Source organism: Nerophis ophidion, linkage group LG01 (assembly GCF_033978795.1).
Source record: "Nerophis ophidion isolate RoL-2023_Sa linkage group LG01, RoL_Noph_v1.0, whole genome shotgun sequence".
NCBI classification, from domain to species: domain Eukaryota; kingdom Metazoa; phylum Chordata; class Actinopteri; order Syngnathiformes; family Syngnathidae; genus Nerophis; species Nerophis ophidion.
In genome coordinates this window covers 36,693,735-36,711,004 of record NC_084611.1, presented here as the reverse complement: position 1 = coordinate 36,711,004, position 17,270 = coordinate 36,693,735, and the positions used below count along the sequence as shown (strand labels likewise).

The 17,270-nt window shown below is 40.9% G+C and overlaps 1 protein-coding gene across 3 annotated transcripts in view; it reads left to right on the top strand.

Annotated features, from left to right (window-relative positions):
* Positions 1–17,270, top strand: part of LOC133553595 (netrin receptor UNC5C-like) — a 581,431-nt gene that overhangs the window by 497,277 nt on the left and 66,884 nt on the right. For 2 of the 3 annotated variants that reach the window (XM_061901975.1, XM_061901992.1), the window contains one exon: positions 263–319. The exons of the other annotated variant lie outside the window; for it this stretch is intronic. In XM_061901975.1, coding sequence (XP_061757959.1) covers positions 263–319 — 57 coding nt within the window. The remainder of the gene's footprint in view (positions 1–262; positions 320–17,270) is intronic. 3 annotated transcript variants of the gene reach the window in all.

The following is a 17,270-nucleotide window of genomic DNA, read 5'->3' as shown; positions in this document are numbered from 1 at the left end:
TTTGGGTTCATTGAGGTTAGCTAATTTGACTTGTTTTGGAAAGTCTTGACAAGCAGAATGTTCTTGTTCTAATGGCAGATCATTTTGCTTAGTTCAAGTAAAATATCCCTAATTTTTGTATAATTTTTTTTTGTTTCGAAACCCTGACTTATTGCAGTGTCCCAATTTGAGATCGACGATGAGGATAATTCCCTCCTTCCTTTTCTGTTTGGTTGTGTTCCTTCCTCCATCCTTCCTTCATCTTTTTCTTTTTTGTCCCAAGGTTCATTGTTTCAGACGTCCGTTGAGCCCAAAGACAAGAGTGATTTGGGATTCACATGTAAGTCCATGTTTTTTAATTTAATCTTCATTTTTTTTCTTTCTTGGTTCTTTGTGTCCATGTCTGTTTCTTCTCTTATGTGATCCACCTGTTTACCTGTTTGTCTGATGCTCCCTACGCAGGTAGTCAACGAGTTCAATTACGCCACACCTGCACTGCAAAAAGTCAGTGTTCAAAAACAAGAAAAAAAAATACAAAAATGAGGGGTATTTTATTTGAACTAAGCAAAATGATCTGCCAATATAACAAGAAAATTCGGCTTGTCAAGACTTTCCAAAACAAGTAAAATTAGCAAACTTCAATGAACCCAAAAATACCTTAAAATAATTATATTCTCACTAATAACAAGTGCACTTTTCTTGGTAGAAAAAAAAAGACCTTTTTGCTCAATATGTTGAAAAATATTCTTAAATTAAGTAAACGCTAGTGCTATTATCTTGACATAATGATATGCGCTCAGCATTACATTTTTTGAAACCAGCAAACTTATACTAAAAACTAAGTTATTGTTCTTAATGGAAAGGCAAGAAGGCAATCGCTCGTTACTCTCAGGGTCTACTAGCCGATCAGGCAAATCATATGATCTAAAAATACATTTTTCCATCGACAACATGACATCATCTCGCCAAGTGCGTGCTCTTTCAGTCAATTAGTGCGCATATATATACAGTACGGCCCCCGGCCAATTTTTTTTAAATTGTAACTTTGAAGAATTTATCTGAATGTGCATGAACTATCTCTGTTCAAAATTGTTTGAAATGTGACATGTTAAATGTTTAAATATTAACTGTCAGTTTACTGTACTGTGCAAACTCTACTCCTATATGAGCATGTATTTTCTATTATTTCATTGAAAATAAAACAGCAAAGTCCATTTGGCTGCCATCTGTTTTTAATATGAGACACATTTGTGTCAAAATCATGTTGTTTTTTTCAAGCTTGAAATAAGAAATTATTACTTTGAAAAAGTAGTTTAATACTTGTGAGTGTTGATGACACAGCTTTGCAATAGTTGATATTCTAGTTTCAAGCATGTTTTACTCAATATAGTTCATAACAACTCAGCAACAAGCTGTAATATCTTACTGAGATCATTTAGGACCAAAACCCTTAAAACAAGTAAAACACTAACATAAAATCTGTTTAGTGAGAAGAATTATCTTATCAGACAGAAAATAAGCAAATATCCCCCTTATTTGAGGTATTTAATCTTACTTAGATTTCAGTTTTTGCAGTGTAAAGATGGCCCCCAGGCTTTTTCTGGCCCTAAACAAAATTTTGTTTGTGGCCCCTTTTTCGTTCCTTCTTTAATATTACTCGCTCCAGGGGCTATTTGAGTGCGGCCAAGTGAGCATTGTAATAGCCGTCCCTCGCCAAGTCTTGCTTCTAAATTTGCGGCTTGCAAAGTACTTGCCAACCCTCCCGAATTTTCCGGGATACTCTCGAATTTCACTGCCTCTCCCAAAAATCTCGCGGGACAACCACTCTCCCGAATTTCTCCCGATTTCCAGCCAGACCTGAGTGAGGACAGCCTGTCGTCATGTCCACGTTTCCTCCATATAAACAGCGTGTCGGCCCAGTCACGTTATAAGATCTACGGCTTTTGGAGAGTGCACAACTGCACACACAACAAGAAGGAGACTATTACATATGTCACAGTTATCCATAGGTTTAACTGTAACCCATAAAGTAGGCAGGCACGGAGCTATTTCTCAGAGTGTATTTATTCCAGCCGGCACGTTAATACACTGACACACAACATCCGGATTCCAATCACGCATTGCTTCAAAACTACGGCAAATAGTAATGTCCAAAAAAAGATAGTGACAGAAAATAGAACGAGGATGAACAATTCAACCCTAAAGTCACTCCTTTCCTGCAAATTAAATGTCACAGATGCTGCCCATACCTATGCTCCTTCAAAGGCTGTGCTACTGGCTGCAGAGCATTGAACTTTCAAATTCAAAATGGGATCTACCTCATTCATATACATATTTATATATATATATATATATACATATATATATATACATATAATTTGATAGCATGTTAAAGGTGTTTAATGAAAATACAATCATGTCTGGATTATTTTCTTTAAAATAAGAATATAAATTGGTGTTGATGACTTTGGACTAGCGACTGCACAAGATCGAGGCCGCGGAACAGAGACACACTGCAGGCTTACACACAAACATGCATCCAAAAATATACGCCACACATACACACACCCCCCTCCCAACCCAATGCCCTTGACACAAATCCCATAGGGGTGATGAAAGGATGGTCAGCGCCTGAGAGCTGCGGCCTACCGCCATGACCCCGCACTCCCTTCCCTCTGTTGCTAGATATCTCGAGATGTACGTTGTAATATGTATATGTGCTTTACTATGGAGGTTTTTTTTCGCCACTCCAGACTGGGCCCCCTTTGGAGCCCGGTCTAGATCGTATTTTTTTACTCATCCTTCCCCAGCGTTTTACCTTTTTCCACATCTTTTACGGGGCGCCTTGTGGCGATAATTAAATAAATTACAAAAATAATAATAATAAAAGGGCGACAAATTGGAAAAAAAGAAAAAATAAATTAAAATAATAAAGCGAAGGGGGGGGGGGGGGGGACTAGAAATGGTGGCCTAGTAGGCGGACTCAGGTCAAAGGCCAGCGAGAAGAGGTAGGTTTTAAGGGTTTTAAAGACCCCCAGGCTCTGGGCTGACCTAACGTGTAGGGGAAGGCTGTTCCAGAGTTCAGGGGCGGCAACGGAAAAGGCTATGTCCCCTCTGGTCTTTAGCCTGAATATGGGGACCGCCAACAGCAGTTGGTCAGCTGACCTTAGGTCTCTAGACGAGGTATGATGCTGCAGAAGCTCTGGGACAAGACCATTTAGGAATTTAAAAACAGTTAAAAGTAATTAATGAACGGATTAAATAAGTTTATTTCAGTCATATAATCAACTATCAACCATTTTGTGTGACCAGTTTAACAGTACAGATTAGAAATATTTAACAATCATACACATTTAAACACACAAAAAATTAAACATTATGGAAGACATGAAGACAGATGTATTTTTATATTTTTACTGCAAATTTTGATTTAAAAGCATTGTACAAACACCGTTTCCATATGAGTTGGGAAATTGTGTTAGATGTAAATATAAACGGAATACAATGATTTGCAAATCATTTTCAACCCATATTCAATTGAATATGCTACAAAGACAACATATTTGATGTTTAAACGATGGCGGAGTAGACTACGTCGAAAAACTGAAACTCCCCTGTGCATGCTCTAAAAAAACTAAAGAAACCTCTAAGCTACTTTGTTTTCTGCCATAACTTTGTTTTCTTTCATGAACAACACTTTTGTCATTTTTCGCACACCCGCTACAAAAGTTTAAGTTAAATAAAAAAGGCAACAATGGAATCGGGATCGTCCTCGTCTCAAACACCTGTCGTCACTGAGGCCTATCTTGAGACCTTATTCAGGAAATTTTGCAATGAGGCAGAGGTTAGATCCCAAAAGCGATTCCAGCGATTGGAGGATCAACTTGGCTCAATTCAAGATACTTTATCCAAGCACGCTGCCGACATAGAAACTGTCCGCAATGAAGTGTCTTCTATTAAAACAGGAGTTTATAGCAATGAGGACGCTATGCTCAATTTCACCAGAACGCTCACGCAGATTGGGAAAAAAATGACAGATCTCGAGGACAGAAGCAGGAGGGATAACATTAGAATAATTAACATCAAGGAAGGCGAAGAAGGAAATAACACGCTGTCTTACCTGTCCGCCTAGGCAGGGAACCAATTGGTTCCCTGCCTAGGCTGCTAATCCTCCGGAGCTCATGCGGGCCCGGCGCCAATCTGCCCGTCCCAGGACGATGATTGTGAGGTGTCTGTGGTACATGGATAAGGATCACATCCTGAACGAGGCTAGGAAACATCATTTTCAGCTCTCCGGGAACTCCATTCGCTTTGCCCCGGACTACAGTGACGCGACGGCCAAGCTGAGACGACCCTGCTACTCCACGATGTACAGCTCTCAAAAAGCTGGTTTTGAAGCTTTTCTCATCTATCCAGCAACAATCAAACTCTCCAAAGGCTCCCAACAACACTTTTTTGACAATCCAGCAGATGCTGCAAAGTTCATCTCCGCAGCCTCGAAAACTCCGATAAACATTGGGGTACCCACACAGAGACATGGACGTATGACAGTGGACATAAGACTATTTTGTTTGATTTTTCTTCAATGAGACTTTTTCGTCGTTGTGCATCTGTGCTGGAGACAGGCATGGATCTGTTTACTTCCTGAGTCGTTGTCGCGTCATGTTGCCACGTGACTGTTTTTCTTTTTTCTGTTTTTCTTTTCCGAACCTCACTCCGAATACGGTGTGATGAATGGGAATTATTTAGGAAACTATTTTTGAATTTTGAAGTTGTTCCATATTAAATATGTGATACTTACCACACCTCATTCATATATATATATATATATATATATATATATATATATATATATATATATATATGAATGTATATATGGCTTCACGGTGGCAGAGGGGTTAGTGCGTCTGCCTCACAATACGAAGGTCCTCAAGGTGTCAAAAGTGTGCCCCGAAAGCCATTTGCGGCCCACAGATAATGTTTTAAAGGCCCGCGGCACATTCTAAAAATACTATTAAAATAAACAAAAACAAATAAAAGTGAAAGGCTTCACGGTGGAAGAGGGGTTAGTGCGTCTGCCTCACAATACGAAGGTCCTGCAGTCCTGGGTTCAAATCCAGGCTCGGGATCTTTCTGTGTGGAGTTTGCATGTTCTCCCCGTGAATGCGTGGGTTCCCTCCGGGTACTCCGGCTTCCTCCCACTTCCAAAGAAATGCACCTGGGGATAGGTTGATTGGCAACACTAAATTGGCCCTAGTGTGTGAATGTGAGAGTGAATGTTGTCTGTCTATCTGTGTTGGCCCTGCGATGAGCTGGCGACTTGTCCAGGGTGTATTCCGCCTTCCGCCCGATTGTAGCTGAGATAGGCGCCAGCGCCCCCCCCGACTCCGAAAGGGAATAAGCGGTAGAAAATGGATGGATGGATATATATATATATATATATATATATATATATATATATATATATATATATATATATATATATATATATATATATATATTGTTATTATTATTATTTTTTTTAATATTACTTCTTTAGTTTTTTACTTTTGTGATCGGCTAGTGTGAGTGTATGTTTCTGTGTGTGGGGATGAAATATTGTTTATGTATTTGTTTAAATCAGGGGTGTCAAACTCAAATACAGAGTGGGCCAACATTTTAAATGGAACAAAGTCGCGGTCCAAGGTGGAACAAATTACCCTTTTAATAGGGACCCAAACAAGTTTTGCATTAAATATTGAACAAGCAAGGCTTATATAACTTTAGTGACATGCAAAATCCAGTTTCAAATAATAATAATAATAATTAAAAAAATATGAATGGCATATTTTAATAAAAATGTTATGCCTTTTTTTCTATTTGCAATCTTCTGAGGTAAATATCAAATTTTTTCCACAGGCTAATAATACATTTTAAAATAAAATAACAATAATGAATGAACCAAATATTCAAGCCTGATCCGCCTCCGCTTGGGATGGTTTCCTGCTGGCTCCGCTATGAACGGGACTCTCGCTGCTGTGTTGGATCCGCTTTGGACTGGACTCTCGCGACTGTGTTGGATCCATTGTGGATTGAACTTTCACAGTATCATGTTAGACCCGCTCAACATCCATTGCTTTCCTCCTCTCCAAGGCTCTCATAGTCATCATTGTCACCGACGTCCCACTGGGTCATTACTGTCACCAATGTCCCACTGGGTGTGAGTTTTCCTTGCCCTTATGTGGGCCTACCGAGGATGTCGTGGTGGTTTGTGCAGCCCTTTGAGACACTAGTGATTTAGGGCTATATAAGTAAACATTGATTGATTGATTGATTGATTGATTGATTGAAGCCTTGAAGTAGCAAGAGAGAATGCATGAATAAAACGTTAATTATTGGTCAGTTTGCTGGAAGTTTCCCGGAAGAGTTAGTGCTGCAAGCGGTTTTGGGTATTTTTTTTCCGTTGTGTTACGGTGCGGATGTTCACCCGAAATGTGTTTGACATTCTTGTTTGGTGTGGGTTCACAGTGTGGTGCATATTTGTAACAGTGCTAAAGTTGTTTATACGGCCACCCTCAGTGCGACCTGTATGGCTGTTGGCCAAGTATGCATTGATTTCACTTGTGTGTGTGTGTGATGCACACCCCCAATATAGTTGTACAGGTGGAAATCGGTAGAAATTCGGGAGAATGGTTGCCCCGGGAGATTTTCGGGGCACTGAACTTCGGGAGTCTACCGGGAAAATTAGGAGGGTTGGCAAGTATGAGTATGAGCGGTGAATGCGGTGTTACAGCGGCACCGACACTGTATAACACCGGCGGGCCAGCTCTAGTGCTAAATTGATATTGCCTCAAATGCCAAATTAAATTACACGGCGGGCCAGATTTGGCCCGCGGGCCAGAGTTTGACACCCATGGTTTAAATGGTCCAGTTGTTGTGTGCATGTTTGTGTTGCGTGTCTGTGGCCCACAGTCCTTGACCATATGCCCTCTTCTCTTGTTCATGTTTCATGAACAAAGGAATAATTTATCGGACCATGATCACACACCCTCTTCCTTTTTTCATGTTTTTGAAATAGCTCGATATGCTTAGTTCTGATAGTGAATTCTCTTCTGAAATAGAGGAGAATAAAGATTTGATAAACTCCCAAAATTTGGAATCAATCCATTTTTCAGACCACATCAACTACAATACACAAAGATTTATGAGTGAAATGGATCCAGATAGAAATGCTCATCAAAACACCAACAATGATTGTTTATATTATACTTATGTCACATTTGATAAAACATTTATGCAAGATGATAACATATCTCTAGTACATTTTAATAGCAGGAGTCTATACTCTAACTTTGATGATATCCAGGACTATTTGAGTCAATTCAAATCTCCATTTTATATTATATGTATTTCAGAGACATGGATGAATGAGAATACATGCAATGAGTTTGAATTAAATGGGTATAAAATGTTTTGCACCAACCGTAAAACTAAGAGAGTAGGAGGTGTGGCTAGGTATGTGGACAAAAATATCAACTGTAGTATTGTAAATTATATGTGTTTAGCTGTTGAGGAAGTCTTTGAATATGTCACTGTGGAATTATCATTTTCAAATAGGAAACACATTATTGTAAGCTGTGTTTATAGGACACCAGGATCGGACTTGAAAATATTTAATGAATGGATGGAAAAAATATTTAAAAGGAACAAAAACTATATAGTATGCGGGGACTTTAATATCAACTTTTTGAATCCTAATAAACACGAACTCACAGCAGAATTTATTGACACCATGTTCTCCATGGGCTTATTCCCACTGATTACACGATCCACAAGAATCACAACACACAGCACCACACTTATTGACAACATATTCTGTAACATTGTAGATCAGACTGTAACTGGAGGCTTGTTAGTGAGTGACGTCAGTGATCATTTACCGCTGTTCATGGTGTACAATAATAACTGTAAAACATCCAAACCTGTAAATAGTGAATATTATCAAAGAGCCACAACTGAACAATCATTAACAGCACTTAAAAATTTAGCGAAACAAACCTGGGATTCTGTTTTTCAAACGTCAGATATAAATGCAGCTTTATTTTACGACATTTTTTTCTCACTTTATGATACACACTGCCCCATCAAAAATGCAATATAACTAACTCCAAAAAAACTCCATGGATAACCAAAGGGCTGGCGAACGCTTGCAAAAAGAAAAATTGTTTATATAGGACTTTTTTTAGGCATCAAACCATAGAAACTGAACAAAAGTACAAAACATATTTTAAAAAAAAATAACCAGCATGTTAAGAGCAAGCAGGAAAGAATACACCACCAAACTATTAATCCAAAAGAAAAATTATATAAAAAGTTAAGTTAAAGTACAAATGATTGTCACACACATACTAGATGTGGCAAAATTATTCTCTGCATTTGACCCATCACCCTTGATCACCCCCTGGGAGGTGAGGGGAGCAGTGGGCAGCAGTGGGCAGCAGCGGTGCCGCGCCCGGAAATCATTTATGGTGATTTAACCCCCAATTCCAACCCCTAATGCTGAGTGCCAAGCAGGGAGGCAATGGGTCCCATTTTTATAGTCTTTGGCCGGGATTTGAACTCACGACCTACCGATCTCAGGGAGGACAAGGGAATTAGGAAGGTATTAAATACATTGTTGGGCATGGTTCAAACAGTCCTTGTTATCCGGAGTTTTTTTTTGTGAACGACCACATTATAAGTGACAAGAAGATGATTGCTGACGGCTTCAATATGTTTTTTGTTAATATTGGGCCTCAGCTGGCAAAAAAAATCCCAATTAATGATGAACAGCCCATGGAATTTATTGAAAAAAATCCTTATTCGATGTTCCTTAGTCCGACTGTCGAAAAGAAAGTCTTGGAGGTTATTCATAAAAGCAAGAACAAAACATCACGTGACATCTATGACCTCGACATGTGGACGGTCGGGAACGTAGCAGAAGAAATCATCAAACCATTCACACACATCTGCAATTTATCTTTTCGACTTGGACAATTTTCTTCACAAATGAAACTCTCAAAAGTCATCCCCATCTTCAAATCTGGAAACAAACACCACTTCACAAATTACCGGCATGTCACCCTTCTGCCACAGTTATCAAAAATATTGGAAAATTATTTGATAATAAACTTTGTGGCTTCATTGAAAAGCACAAATTATTATCCGATTGTCAATATGGGTTCCGACAAAATAGGTCAACTTCATTAGCTCTAATTGACTTAATAGAGAACATTACTAATGGTATGGAGAAGAACAAATTTGTTATAGGAATTTTTTTTGACCTGCAAAAGGCTTTGGATACCATTGACCACCCGGTTTTGGTAAATAAACTGGAAAACTATGACATAAGGGGATTGGCAGGGAAATGGCTGGAGAGCTACTTAAATGAGAGACAGCAGATTGTTCAGATGGACCAACATCAATCTACACCCATGAACATAACCTGTGGAGTTCCCCAGGGGTTGATACTGGGACCCACACTATTTATTATATATATCAACGAAATATCTCAAGTATCAACACTGCTGAAATGCATCCTCTTTGCTGATGATCCAACCATTACACTTGCAGGTGACCACGTGAAGCAACTTCTGGCCTCTGTAACTGAGGAGATGATAAAGTTAAAAACTTGGTGTAATACAAACAAATTGTCTTTGAATTTAAAGAAGTCCAAAATAATGCTCTTTAGCAATTGCAAAAGTAATATACCGATCAGGATTGTTATTGATGATACACCAATAGAATATGTTCATCAAAATTCTTTCTTAGGAGTAATAATAGATTATATGAGGCTGATGAAAGCCTCATATAAGTTACCTGAGGACAAAAGTTGCTAAATGTGTTGGAATGATGAGGAGATCCATCCATCCATCCATCCATCATCTTCCGCTTATCCGAGGTCGGGTCGCGGGGGCAACAGCCTAAGCAGGGAAACCCAGACTTCCCTCTCCCCAGCCACTTCGTCTAGCTCTTCCCGGGGGATCCCGAGGCGTTCCCAGGCCAGCCGGGAGACATAGTCTTCCCGACGTGTCCTGGGTCTTCCCCGTGGCCTCCTACCGGTTGGACGTGCCCTAAACACATCCCTAGGGAGGCGTTCGGGTGGCATCCTGACCAGATGCCCAAACCACCTCATCTGGCTCCTCTCGATGTGGAGGAGCAGCGGCTTTACTTTGAGTCCCTCCCGGATGGCAGAGCTTCTCACCCTATCTCTAAGGGAGAGCCCCGCCACACGGCGGTGGAAACTCATTTCGGCCGCTTGTACCCGTGATCTTATCCTTTCGGTCATGACCCAAAGCTCATGACCATAGGTGAGGATGGGAACGTAGATCGACCGGTAAATTGAGAGCTTTGCCTTCCGGCTCAGCTCCTTCTTCACCACAACGGATCGGTACAACATCCGCATTACTGAAGACGCCGCACCGATCCGCCTGTCGATCTCACGATCCACTCTTCCCTCACTCGTGAACAAGACTCCTAGGTACTTGAACTCCTCCACTTGGGGCAGGGTCTCTTCCCCAACCCGGAGATGGCACTCCACCCTTTTCCGGGCGAGAACCATGGACTCGGACTTGGAGGTGCTGATTCTCATTCCGGTCGCTTCACACTCGGCTGCTAACCGATCCAGCGAGAGCTGAAGATCCCGGTCAGATGAAGCCATCAGGACCACATCATCTGCAAAAAGCAGAGACCTAATCCATCCTCCTTCATCCTTTTTCTACCGCTTATTCCCTTTCGGGGTCGCGGGGGGCGCTGGCGCCTATCTCAGCTACAATCGGGCGGAAGGCGGTGTACACCCTGGACAAGTCGCCACCTCATCGCAGGGCCAACACAGATAGACAGACAACACTCACACTCACATTCACACACTAGGGCCAATTTAGTGTTGCCAATCAACCTATCCCCAGGTGCATGTCTTTGGAGGTGGGAGGAAGCCGGAGTACCCGGAGGGAACCCACGCATTCACGGGGAGAACATGCAAACTCCACACAGAAAGATCCCGAGCCTGGATTCTAATCCTGCGGTTAAAAAAACGGAACCCCTCAACGCCTTGACTGCGCCTAGAAATTCTGTCCATAAAAGTTATGAACAGAATCGGTGACAAAGGACAGCCTTGGCGGAGTCCAACCCTCACTGGAAATGTGTTCGACTTACTGCCGGCAATGCGGACCAAGCTCTGGCACTGATCGTACAGGGAACGGACCGCCACAATAAGACAGTCCGATACCCCATACTCTCTGAGCACTCCCCACAGGACTTCCCGAGGGACACGGTCGAATGCCTTCTCCAAGTCCACAAAGCACATGTAGACTGGTTGGGCAAACTCCCATGCACCCTCAAGAACCCTGCCGAGAGTATAGAGCTGGTCCACAGTTCCACGACCAGGACGAAAACCACACTGTTCCTCCTGAATCCGAGGTTCGACTATCCGACGTAGCCTCCTCTCCAGTACACCTGAATAAACCTTACCGGGAAGGCTGAGGAGTGTGATCCCACGATAGTTGGAACACACCCTCCGGTCCCCCTTCTTAAAGAGAGGAACCACCACCCCGAGATAATGTCATTTATTGAACACCAATGCTCTGCTGTTATTGTATCATTCATTTATTATGTCATATTTAAACTACTGTGTTGAAGTCTGGGGGAATTGCTATAAATCACATCTACAACCTTTAGTCACTCTGCAGAAAAAGGCCATTAGGAGTGTATCCAATGTTCACTACAGACATCATTCAAATCCACTATTTATGGACTCAAAGCAACTTAAACTGAACGATGTGATCAACTTTAAAACTGCTCAAATTATGTTTAGGGCATCCCAAAACTCTCTAACATCCAATATACAGAACCTGTTCCATGATAGAGATGATCGCCATAGTTACAGTTTAAGAGGAAACAACAAATTATGTTTGCCTAAATTTAGAACCACTTTAAAATCATTGTGCATTTCAGTGTGTGGAGTCACTCTGTGGAACAACTTAGGAGACAAGTAAAAAAAATGCTCTAACATGATTCAATTTAAAACACTGTTTAAAAAAGAAGTACTGAAGAAGTTCGAGGAGGAAAGAGAGGGATGCCCTCAGCACAGAGCGATGGGAGAGAGGTGTATGGTCAGACAGTGTTTGGGCCCGTGTGTGTGTGTGTGTGTGTGTGTGTGTGTGTGTGTGTGTGTGTGTGTGTGTGTGTTTTGTCTCGTCTTGTCTTGTCTCATAGTATTGTTAGTGTACAGGAGTTTTTCTTGTTTTTGTTTATAGAAAATTGTTCTGTATTATATCGTTTATGTTAAATGTGGAATGAGTGAGAGGGGTTGGGCTATTATAAGCATCTGCTTCATCCAACCCCTTTTCAAGCCTTGCATAAATATCTCTGCCAAAATGTAAAAAAAATTAAAAACTGTGTTTAGTTGTACTGTGCAGGTTTGAAATAAATATTTTAATTAAATTCAATTCATTGCAGCATAGCGGTAGGCTATATTTCGGTAGCATTTTGTAGCTTACTGTCTTTTGTTCCCTGCTTTCAGTTTGTCTTTATAGAACACGTAACGACTTCTGTTTTCCTGCTCACTACCCGCTAGCTTCCATGCAAGGCCCTTTTGTTTTTGCCAGCTTCCATGCTAAGTTCCTTTTGTTTTCTGGCTCCCATGCTAGCTCTTTTAGTTTGTTATCCGCCTTGTGCGCGCCTTTTGTTAGTACCCTTTTGTTTGTTCTTGTTTTAGTATTTAAATTAAAGCATGTTTTCCCACGCAATGCCTGCCTCCTTCTCTGCATTTTGGGGTTCGTCACGAACAAACTTTGACACAATGTTTCATTCCGACATGTTACACTCTGCTGTCATTCATGTGTAAACGTTTTTTGTTTTTTTATCGTCAACTTCTTATAATGTCATGTGTCACCTCGCATTTTGTGTGTTTTTTCTTCTTCTAAAAGTTCCACTGAACTTTGTAGCGTTTTTCATTTAAAAAGTCCGGCCTCGTCCCTCCGGAGTCATGTCTTGCGGTGACATATTATTTTAATTAACTGGAGTCTCGCTGTCTATTAAGGTGGTGAAATAGTCCTGTGTCAGTTTGACTTGTTTTGTTTATTGCAGCCATTTGGCGGCCACATCGGAGGGCGTCTCGTCTGCTCTGAGTTGCCGCCAACCTTTGCTCTGGGTCGCAACACTCGCTTTATGTGTTTGCTACAGGGGGGTTCTAGCCCATTTGGTCCCCAAAGGACCATGCTGTTGTTGTTTTTTTATTATTTAATTATTGGGCCTGATCTACTAAAGGTTTTTTTTGTACTAAAACAGTGTTTCTTAACCATAGGGTTGCTAAAAAATATATCTGTTTCTCAGCGGTACTCACTTGTAATACACATTCCCACCTTTTGTGGCAGTAATGACAATCTCAAACAAACAGAAGTAGTGTGGCGTTATACCAGGAGTCGGCAACCTAAAATGTTGAAAGAGCCATATTGGACAAAAAATACAAAAACAAATCTGTCTGGAGCCGCAAAACATTAAAACCCATATTACATAAAGGTAGTGTGTCATGAGATATAAATTGAATTAAGAGGACTTAAAGGAAAATAAATGAGCTCAAATATACCTACAAATGGGGCATAATGATGCAATATGTACATATAGCTAGCCTAAATAGCATTTTAGCATTGATTAGCTTGCAATCATGCAGTGACCAAATATGTCTGATTAGCACTCCACACTAGTCAATAACATCAACTAAACTCACCTTTCTGCCTTCACGCACAACATTAAAAGTTTGGTGGACAAAATGAAACAGAAAAAGAAGTGGCATAAAACACGTCCGAGAAAGTCGGAGAAAGTTCTACGTGTAAACAAACTACGGTGAGTTCAAAGACCGCCAAAATTAGTTGGACAAAAACGACGCTCGCCAAATACTCGTGTACTTCATGTGTTATGACATGCTAATTCTTATTTCTACACTTTTTTTTTCCAAGTTCCATTGCATGTTATTCTCTTCTGACACCACCAGATCGCAGTGAAAGTGTCCACATAAGTGGCCTTAAGACCCCAATTCAGTAGTGTACACAATTTTGGAAATAAGAGCTAAAAGGTGCTGTCCACGCATGTGGCCAACTAAGCCTTTAGATCAGGGGTCTCAGACACACGGCAATAGACGTTATTTTGCGCAATAGACGTTATTTTGCCGCCCCCTCCTTAATATGAAAGTTTAATGTTTTATATGAATGGCGCTTGACAGCGTTGTGTTAATTGAGTCCAAAATGGCACTTTCACGGTTCTGGGTTGCCTACCCCTGTGTTAGTGGAAAAGTGGCTAATGAGTGAAAGCGACGGAGACGTTGCCATGGAGACGAGGGTTTTCTTACATGCATGGCTGCGGTTACACCACAACACGTGACCGTCAGTAATAACAGTTCCCAAATACTTTGACCAATTCAAACCGTTTTTTAAATTTTTTTATTGTTTAATTTGCATTGCCTCACACGATGAACACTACATATATTTTTCTATATGATACTGGATAACCCCTTTTTTACGCTCGCTATCCAGGTACTTTCCCGGCTATTATCCGCCGACCGCCGTGTTGCTGTAGGGAGGAAAAGTGTAATGACACACATCGCGGAAATAACATTATTCTCCGTGCGTTGGCTAAATACAAAAATATTTACAGGGGGCACCCTGACGTGTCTTATTTGCGCAGAGAAAGTTGCGGTGCACAAGGAATACAATTTGAAACGTCATTATAAAACTAGACATGCTGAGGAGTATATGCAAAACATTTTTTAGATTTATTTTCTTGCAGCCCAGCCTTACCCAGACTCCGCGTCCAGTGGCCCCCAGGTAAATTGAGTTTGAGACCCCTGCTTTAGAGGTTTTAATGTACCGTAAGATTTTTTGGTTAAAATAAAGCTAATACTGGCATTTTTTGTGGTACCTTTTTATTTAGAAAAGTATCGAAATACATTTTGATACCAGTATCGGTACCGAAATATTAGTATCGGACAACCCATGAGCAGTTGATACAGGCACTATCGTCCTAATTGTTAACCAGTGAACCATCATCATGCACTACTATCAATGTACAAGCTATCTGTTCAGTAGAAAATGAACCAAGGAATGCAAGAGCAGCTGTGTGAGTGTGTGTGTGTGGACATTTCAAAGTAAAATGTTCTCCCTAGCATTGAGAGATGTGAGATTAGACTTAGCGGAGCATCAAAGAAACAACTCTCTTGCTTCAGGTGTTTTATCGGGCTTCTTTTATAGTGTCCACTCAGAGGTACAATCTGCAACCGGCTGTGTCCAGTTGTGCTTTAAACGTTTATTGCGTGACGCATGCACACACGCACACACACACACACACACAAAGGAAGACTTGTAGTTAAAAGTCGATTCATCCGCCTCCCCCTTTGTAAAAGAAGACTCAATTTGTAGACCATTGAAAAGAACATTTGGACAGTCCTTGTTCCCTGGACTTGTTTGATACTTCATTAGCATAAGTCTTGACAAGAGATGTCCGATATTAACGGCCGATAAATGCTTTAAAAATGTGATATAGGAAATTATCGGTATTGGTTTCAGAGAGTAAAATTAATGACTTTTTAAAATGCCGCTGTGTACAGAGCGCCAATAAACCTTAAACCACATAACATCTACGGTTTTTCACACACACACACACACACACACACACACACACACACACACACACACACACACACACACACACACACACGCACACACACACACGATTGAATGCAAAGCATACTCGGTCAACAGCCATACAGGTCACACTGAGGGGGGCCGTATACACACCTTTAAAACTGTTAACCCACACCAAACAAGAATGACAAACACATTTCGGGAGAACATCTGCATTAGATTAACACGTACCACCTGTGAAATCGAATCACCTGCCAGCTGTGTCTCACCGTCGGCTGTGTCTCGCCCCTGCCCGATGGCGCTCGTCTTCAGCACCATAGCCAGCGGCGGTGACTTTTGCTCCTACAGGCAGTGCTGGCGACACCTCCCCCCACATATACAAATACCGGTACACCGTACAACCCTATAACATAGTATATACCTGGGGCAGCATGGTGGGTTCGATCTCCAGGCTCGGGATCTTACTGTGTGGAGTTTGCATGTTCTCCCCGTGACTGTCGTGGGTTCCCTCCGGGTACTCAGGCTTCCTCCCACCTCCAAAGACATGCACCTGGGTATAGGTTGATTGGCAACACTAAAGTGTGAATGTTGTCTGTCTATCTGTGTTGGACCTGTGATGAGGTGGAGACTTGTCCAGGGTGTACCCCACTTTCGGCCCGAAGGCAGCTGTATTAGGCTCCAGCAAAATCTGCCACCCCTAAAGGGAAAAGCGGTAGGAAATGGATATATATATATATATATATATATATATAGAGTGTATATATTTATATATATATATATATATATATATATATATATCCACATATATATGTGTATATGTATTTATATATGTACATGTATATATACATATGTATATATATGCATGTATGTATGTATATATGTACATATGTGTATATGTATGTATGTATGTATATCTGTATATATGTATATGTATGTATATATGTATGTGTGTATATATGTATGTGTATGCATATATATGTATATGTATGTATGTACAAATCCCGTTCCCATATGAGTTGGGAAATTGTGTTAGATGTAAATATAAACATAATACAATGATTTGCAAATCTTTTCAACCCATATTCAGATGAATATGCTACAAAGACAACATATCTGATAAACTTTTTTTTTTTTTGCAAGTAATCATTAACTTTAAAATTTAATGCCAGCAACACGTGACAAAGAAGTTGGGAAAGGTGGCAATAAATACTGATAAAGTTGAGAAATGCTCATCATAAACTTATTTGGAACATCCCACAGGTGTGCAGGCTAATTGGGAACAGGTGGGTGCCATGATTTGGTATAAAAACAGTTTCCATGAATTGCTAAGTAATTCACAAACAAGGATGGGGTGAGGGTCATCAATTTGTAAGCAAATTGTCGAACAGTTTTAGAACAACATTTCTCAATGAACTGCTTGCCTGCGTATCGGCTTGGGACATCTCTGCGCTGCTGATCCGCCTCCGCTTGGCATGGTTTCCTGCTGGCTCCGCTGTGAATGTGACTCTCGCTGGCTAAGCTGTGAACGGGACTCTCGCTTCTGTGTTGGATCCATTATGGATTGAACTTTCACAGTATCATGTTAGACCCGCTCGACATCCATTGCTTTCCTCCTCTCCAAGGTTCTCATAGTCATCA